The 8025-nt window shown below is 49.9% G+C and overlaps 1 protein-coding gene across 1 annotated transcript; it reads left to right on the top strand.

Moving 5' to 3' along the window:
* The first annotated feature begins 1842 nt into the window (after positions 1-1842).
* Positions 1843-7916, top strand: LOC122556357 (F-box only protein 4-like). The gene is made up of 3 exons (XM_043702993.1): positions 1843-2418; positions 3439-3665; positions 7540-7916. Exons 1-3 carry the CDS (start codon positions 2242-2244, stop codon positions 7802-7804), a joined length of 669 nt encoding a protein of 222 aa, XP_043558928.1. The 5' UTR covers positions 1843-2241; the 3' UTR covers positions 7805-7916.
* Positions 7917-8025: the final 109 nt, after the last annotated feature.

Below are 8025 nucleotides of genomic sequence, written 5' to 3'. Positions count from 1 at the left end.
CTGCTGCACTGTCAAAGGGTCAGCGCTGAGGGAGTGCTGCACTGTCAGAGGGTCAGTGCTGGGGAGTGCCGCACTGTCGGAGGGTCAGTGCTGAGGGAGTGCTGCACTGTCAGAGGGTCAGTGTGGAGGGAGTGCCGCACTGTCAGAGGGTCAGTGCTGAGAGAGTGCTGCACTGTCAGAGGGTCAGTGCGGAGGGAGTGCTGCACTTTCAGAGGGTCAGTGCTGAGAGAGTGCTGCACTGTCAGAGGGTCAGTGCTCAGGGAGTGCCGCATTGTCGGAGGGTCAGTGCTGAGGGAATGCTGCACTGTCAGAGGATCAGTGGTCAGGGAGTGCCACACTGTCAGAGGGTCAGTGCTGAGGGAGCGCCACTCTGTCAGAGGGTCAGTGCTGAGGGAGTGCCGCACTGTCAGAGGGTCAGTGCTGAGGGAGCGCCACTCTTTCAGAGGGTCAGTGCTGATGGAGTGCTGCACTATCAGAAGGTCAGTGTTGAGGGAGTGCTGCACTGTCAGAGGGTCAGTGCTGAGGGAGTGCTGCATTTTCAGAGGGTCAGTGCTGAGGGAGTGCTGCACTATCAGAGGGTCAGTGTTGAGGGAGTGCAGCACTGTCGGAGGGTCAGTGCTGAGGGAGTGCTGCAATATAGGAGGGTCAGTGCTGAGGGAGTGCGGCATTGTTGGAGGGTCAGTGCTGAGGGAGTGCTGCACTGTCAGAGGGTCAGTGCTGAGGGAGTGCCACACTGTCAGAGGGTCAGTGCTAAGGGAGTGCTGCACTGTCTGAGGGTCAGTGCTGAGGGAGTGCAGCACTGTCAGAGGGTCAGTGCTGAGGGAGTGCTGGACTGTCAAAGGTTCAATGCTGAGGGAGTGCCACACTGTCGGAGGGTCAGTGCTGAGAGAGTGCTGCACTGTCAGAGGGTCAGTGCTAAGGGAGTACGGCATTGTTGGAGGGTCAGTGCTGAGGGAGTGCTGCACTGTTGGAGGGTCAGTGCTGAGGGAGTGCTGCACTGTGGAGAGTCAGTGCTGAGGGAGTGCTGCCCTGTCTGAGGGTCAGTGCTGAGGGAGTGCTGCACTGTTGCAGGGTCAGTGCTAAGACTGTCAGAGGGTCAGTGCTGAGGGAGTGCTGGACTGTCGGAGGGTCAGCGCTGAGGGAGTGCCGCACTGTCAGAGGGTCAGTGCTGAGGGAGTGCTGGACTGCCAAAGGTTCAATGCTGAGGGAGTGCTGCATTTTCAGAGAGTCAGTGCTAAGGGAGTGCCACATTGTTGGGGGATCAGTACTGAAGGAGTGCTGCACTGTCGGAGGGTTCAAGCTGATGGAGTGCTGCACAATCAGAGGGTCAGTGTTGAGGGAGTGCCGCACTGTCGGAGGGTCAGTGCTGAGGGAGTGCTGCACTGTCAGAGGGTCAGTGCTGAGGGAGTGCCACACTGTCGGAGGGTCAGTGGTGAGGGAGTGCCGCACTGTCGGAATGTCAGTGGTGAGGGAGTGCCACACTGTCGGAGGGTCAGTGCTGAGGGAGTGCTGCACTGTCACAGGGTCAGTGCTGAGAGAGTGCTGCACTGTCACAGGGTCAGTGCTGAGGGAGTGCCTCACTGTCGGAGGGTCAGTAATTGTTATTAACTCTCCTGTAGTCGGAGGATTGATCCTGGCTGGGATTGTTGTGTAAATGTGAGAGCTTGTTCAGATCTGTTAAAGTACTCTCATGTTTCGTAAACAGACTAAAGAATGTAATTGAGCAGCTCACATTGCTGAAGGCAGCAGTGAAATCCAGCATTGGTTTTCAAAGTGGAGACAGAGCAGAGGTGGAGCTGTCTGGGGAGGCAGTTTCCCAATGTCTGACAGGTCTCCCACAATACAGTGCATTTCCTGAACTTTGCCTCCCACAGCTGGAAGAATCAAAGGGAAGGTAGTGAACCAGGAAGGAAAGAAAGACCGAGGGGGAGAGAGGAACTGAAAAGGCTCGAGAGAGGGTAGGGGAGACAGAGACAGAGAGAGAGGGAGAGGGTACAGAGAGGTACTGCACTTTGCACTGTGTGTTTGGGGCAAGTGTGTTCCAGGAAAACAGGGTCAGGTTTGTTCACGTTGCCTGAAGTTGCTGTCGTTTGGAAATTGAAAGGGCAGATTATTGAACAGGGGTGGATTGTGTTAGCTGCAGAGTGGATGGGTGTCACAAACTGGGACAGACTGAGACCGGAGGGCAGCTCTCACTGAGACCGGGCCAGGGGATAGAGTAAGGCAGCACAGTGCTGAGGTATGGCCGGCTCTGGGGACTGGGCACATGAATGGAGCAGGATTGAGAGCACTATCCGGGGGAGTTTCCGGCAGCTCCGGGAGAGGTACCTGGGGAGTCCCGGGGCCGGGAGTGAGGAGCAAGCCCTTTCCCGGAGAGAGTCGGAGCAAGGAGCTGGGGACATCCTGCACAGGTTACCGGTGAGAACATTCACAGAGCCCCCACCCCAGTCCTTACATCACCCCACGGCCAGGGAACAGCGAATTCATCCCCTGTGTTTGGTCTGTGTGCGGATTCCACATCCCTGAGTAATAACTCCCAGTGTCTGTCCCCATTCAAAGCAACAAATTCCTCCTTGCGAACATTTCACTGGTTTGCCTGCAGGATTAAAGCTGCTGTTTCCCTCTGCATCTCCACCTCATCAAACACATCCCAGGACAGGGACAGCACGGGGTTAGATACAGGGTAAAGCTCCCTCTACACTGTCCCCCATCAAACACTCCCAGGACAGGGACAGCACGGGGTTAGATACAGAGTAAAGCTCCCCCTACACTGTCCCTATCAAACACTCCCAGGACAGGGACAGCACAGGGTTTGATACAGAGTAAAGCTCCCACTACACTGTCCCCATCAAACACTCCCAGGACAGTGACAGCCCGGGGTTAGATACAGAGTAAAGCTGCCTCTCCCCAGCAGTGTGGAAAGCCCGTCCTTCAGTCAGTCCAGTCCCACTCCAGCAAATGGTGCGACTTGAACGGAGTGAACACCTTGATTTTAAACCCTTGTGGAATGATGAAGCTGACTGTCACAGGAACCTAGCTGGTTCACTCAGATCCTTGAAGGTTGTAAATCTGCTGTCTGTTACTTGGTCTGCTCTGGTCTACCAGTGATGCCAGACCCATAGCAGTGTGGCTGACTGAACTACCTTCTGAATGCTGAGGGATGGGAACAAATCCTAGAGATAGTCACATCACATGAACGAGTAAATAATGGGCTTATATAGGCAAGGAACACCAGATTTCATACCTTGAAAATGTTGTGACCATTTGGAAATTGGCCTTTCGACATTGGTCCTTAAGCCCCCAGGCAGGACATCTGTCATTTCAATCATCCTGCAATCCTCACCGTTCCTTTCGGAATCCTGACCTCAGCCCTCTCGGTCCTATCTTGAACTGGTGAAACTTTAACAGCAGTTGGATCTTGTTATGCTCCTGTTACAGGTAGAGGTACAGATGTATATTATGGGCTTACTATCTCCCAGGGATCTGTGCCAACTTGGATGTGTCAGTCGCTACTGGAATGCCATAGTTCGTGACCCCCTTTTGTGGCGTTACTTCCTCCTGCGGGATCTCCCTCGCTGGAATTCTGTCGACCATCTGTCACTGCCGAATGCAGCATTACTGAGTAAATCACTGACTGACAGCATGGAGCAGGACTATATGACAGCGTAAGTGAAGTATTGTTTGAAATCAGACTGCAGTCACCTTCCCTGCCCCCCACTGACTGCAGGTCACTGACACCCCTACCCTTCACTGTTTCTTTTGTTTCTGTTTGTGTCTGTAATGCTGTATTCCTGTACACCAGTACACGTGACAATTGTTATGGACCAGACCAGAACCCCTCAAAATACTTTAAGGGGGTAGACTAAACCTTAAGTTTTTAATTTTTATTAAAGGCAGATGTAAAGTATCGGTCCCAGATGCAATGTGACTGGTCAAACTATTTGACGTTAAGTAAATCACAATTTATTTAAACACTGTAGTTAAAACACAACAAAAGAAATAAGAACTTAAAATAACAGCTCTAGTAGAAAACTGAACAGAACAATAGAAACAGTAACTATAACTAAATAACTGTTCCAAATACAGTAACATCCCGTAAACAAACTCTTGGCAAAAAGGCCAATTCAGAAAAGCAGATTTTGTCTCCTATGCAATCCAGCAACCTAGGGAGAGAACCCTCGGCCTTCGGCTGCAGTCGAGAGAGGGAAAAACAGCTTCCACTTCTTCAAGTCCATAACAGAAACTGCTGACAGCGAAACCAAAAACTACAAGCAAACTAGAAATCCTGGTCAGAGAGAGCTGGCCTCACCCATCTGGATTGCTTCTATTGTTTCAACCTTAGGCAAAAAAAAAACCCAAGGCCTTGCAAGCTGTTTACTGTTAGTGGTTTTGGTAGATTGTTTGGTACCTTCTGCCTTAATACCTCACTTAAAAAAAAGGACAAAATAATCTCTTATAGCTACAACATCATCACACAATAAAATCTAAATGAAACCTCTGATATTACGCTGATACATCAGTCCATGAGAATGGCCAGGATTTAAAACCATATGTTTCTTGGTATATGGGCTTATATGATGTTGTACATAATATCTATATTATAACATTCAATCCAGTAAATCAATATCCCTGATTGTCCTGGAGAGGGTGATGTGAGCTGCTCCCTTGAGCCACTGCAGTCCATGGCTGAAGCTTGTTGAAGTTTTATTTAAAAACCTGAATTGTCCAGATCTTGTTGTATTTGAACATGGATTGCTTCAGTATCTGAGGAGTCACTAGTGATGCTGAATACTGTGTAATCATTGGCGAGCATCCCCTCTTCTGATAGAGAGAAGACCATTCACGAAGCAGCTGAGGTGGTTGGGTCTCAGACACAAAACCCAACCATGTGCCTTTTCTAGGAAATGTATCAGAGCCACGTGACGAACCGGGCTGATGATCTGAAAGGGGTTGTTCGTGTAACAGATGGTGTCCTCCAACTGCTGGGAACAGGCAGGGCAAAGGCTGGTTCTGCCAAATAATTGAAAGTACAACAGGTTCTCTTCTGGGGTGAAACTCCCAGTGTCCTTTTAAAGCCCCTTCACTCTATCTCCTGAGTGTCCTCAGATTGACTTCAGACAACACGCCCCTCTCTTTGCTTTTGCTCTGACTTTCGAGCAAGCAAGTGCTATCTCTCTCTCTCTCTCTCTCTCTCTTTAATTCTTTCATGGGATTGAGATTTTGCTGGCAATTTATTGCACCTCCTTAATTTCCCTTGAATTACGTGTCTCTCTTGGCATTTCACAGGGTGGTTAAGAGTCACCCACATTGCTGTGGGTCTGGAGTCACATGTAGGCCAGACCAGGTAAGGACGGCCGTTTTCTTCCCTAACAGAAATAAGTGATGCAGATGTGTTTTTATAACAATCAGTGATAGTTTCCTGGTGACCATCACTGGGATACTTTGAACCCTGGAGTTAGGAATTATCCTTCCCCTGGTGGCCAGTGTGGGATTTGAACCTGTGTCTGACAGCATTAAGTAAAAACAAGGACTGCAGATGCTGGAAACCAGATTCTGGATTAGAGTGGTGCTGGAAAAGCACAGCAGGTCAGGCAGTATCTGAGGGTTCCTGCTCCTCAGATGCTGCCTGAAACGCTGTGCTTTTCCAGCACCACTCTAATCTAGAATCTGACAGCATTAGCCCGGGTGCTCGTTTACCTGTCCAGTGATATACTGCAGTTGTCACCCCCTTACATTTGGATACAGAATTGGCTCAAAGGTAGAAGACAGAGGGTGGTGGTGGTGGAGGGTTGTTTTTCAGACTGGAGGCCAGTGACCAGTGGAGTGCCACAAGGATCGGTGCTGGGTCCTCTACTTTTTGTCATTTATATAAATGATTTGGATGTGAGCTTAAGAGGTATAGTCAGTAAGTTTGCAGATGACACCAGAATTGGAGGTGTAGTGGACAGTGAAGAAGGTTACCTCAGATTACAACAGGGTCTTGATCAGATGGGCCAATGGGTTGAGAAGTGGCAAATGGAGTTTGGATAAATAAATGTGAGGTGCTGCATTTTAGGAAAGCAAATCTTAGCAGGACTTGTACACTGGATGGTAAGGTCCTCGGGAGTGTCGCTGAACAAAGAGACTATGGAGTGCAGGTTCATAGCTGCTTCAAGTGGAGTCGCAGGTAGATAGGATTGTGAAGAAGGCGTTTGGTATGCTTTCCTATATTGGTCACAGTATTTAGTACAGGAGTTGGGAGGTCATGTTGTGGCTGTACAGGACACTGGTTAGGCCACTGTTGGAATATTGCATGCAATTCTGGTCTCCTTCCTATCGGAAAGATGTTGTGAAACTTGAAAAGGTTCAGAAAAGTTTTACAAAGATGTTGCCAGAGTTGGAGGATTTAAGCTACAGGGAGACACTGAATAGTCTGAGGCTGTTTTCCCTGGAGCGTCAGAGGCTGAGGGGTGACCTTATAGAGGTTTATAAAATCATGAGGGGCATGGATAGGATAAATCAACAAGGTCTTTTCCCTGGGGTGAGGGAGTGTTGAACTAGAGAGCATAGGTTTAGGGTGAGAGGGGAAAGATATAAAAGAGACCGAAGGGGCAATGTTTTCATGCAGAGAGTGGTACGTGTATGGAATGAGCTGCCAGAGGAAGTGGTGGAGGCTGGTTCAATTGCAACAAGGCATCTGGCTGGGTATATGAATAGGAAGGATTTAGAGGGATATGGGCCGGGTGCTGGCAGGTGGGACTAGATTGGGTTGGGATATCTGGTCGGCATGGACGTGTTGGATCAAAGGGTCTGTTTCTGTGACTCTATGACTCTGCCAGACAAGTACATTGAGGTCAATGGATCCAAACTGGGTGAATGTTCGCCGAGCTGGGAATTTGTGTTGCAGACGTTTCGTCCCCTGTCTAGGTGACATCCTCAGTGCTTGGGAGCCTCCTGTGAAGCGCTTCTGTGATCTTTCCTCCGGCATTTGTAGTGGTTTGAATCTGCCGCTTCCGGTTGTCAGTTCCAGCTGTCCGCTGCGCTGGCCGGTATATTGGGTCCAGGTCGATGTGCTTATTGGTTGAATCACATCGACCTGGATCCAATATACCGGCCACTGCAGCGGACAGCTGGAACTGACAACCGGAAGCGGCAGGTACAGGCCACTATAAATGCCGGAGGAAAGATCACAGAAGCGCTTCACAGGAGGCTCCCAAGCACTGAGGATGTCACCTAGACAGGGGACGAAACGTCTGCAACACAAATTCCCAGCTCGGCGAACAGAACCACAACAACGAGCACCCGAGCTACAAATCTTCGCACAAACTTTGGGTGAATGTAGGACAGACTCAATGGCCTGACTCTGTTCCTATGCTGGAGAATCTACATCTTTCAAAACCAGAGCTTGCCGTTCCTATTGAGTGACTGACTGTTTGCTGTCAGTTTTCCAATGCTCCCTGTCCTCGCTGTGTTTTGCACTTTAAGCATTAGTCCTGTGGTGAACACTGCTCAGGAGAGCCAGGTGCAAGGATCTCAGGAATGCTGTTTCTTTCTGGGCAGGTATTTAACGAGCTGCCCCGAGGGCAGAAAGCACAGGAGAGTGCGCCCCAGTGCCTACAGCTCAGTCACCTCCTTGTTCTACTCACTGGTCTCTCAGGCAGAGCCGCGGTTTGCCATGTTTGGGCCTGGTTTGGAGCAGCTGGACACCTCACTGGTCACCAAGATGATGAACTCACCGGGAATGCTACCTGTCATCAGTCTACCGCAGCGACAGATTGACGGTACATCACATTCCAACCCCTATTCCCCCATTTATACCTCATAATCAACCTGAGGCAAAAAATTACACTTTACGCTAAATCTAACCTGTGCTATCCCTGTCCTGGGAGTGTTTAATGGGGACAGCATAGCGAGAGCTTTACTCTGTATCTAACCCCAAGCTGTCCCGGTCCTGGGGGTGTTTGATGGCAACAGTGTAGAGGGAGCTTTACTCTGTGTCTAACCCTGTGCTTTCCCTGTCCTGGAAATGTACAATGGAGACAGGGT

The sequence above is a fragment of the Chiloscyllium plagiosum genome, chromosome 2, assembly GCF_004010195.1.
Source record: "Chiloscyllium plagiosum isolate BGI_BamShark_2017 chromosome 2, ASM401019v2, whole genome shotgun sequence".
NCBI lineage: Eukaryota > Metazoa > Chordata > Chondrichthyes > Orectolobiformes > Hemiscylliidae > Chiloscyllium > Chiloscyllium plagiosum.
The sequence above is the reverse complement of the archived record's forward strand: the minus strand, read 5'-3'. Positions and strand labels throughout refer to the sequence as shown.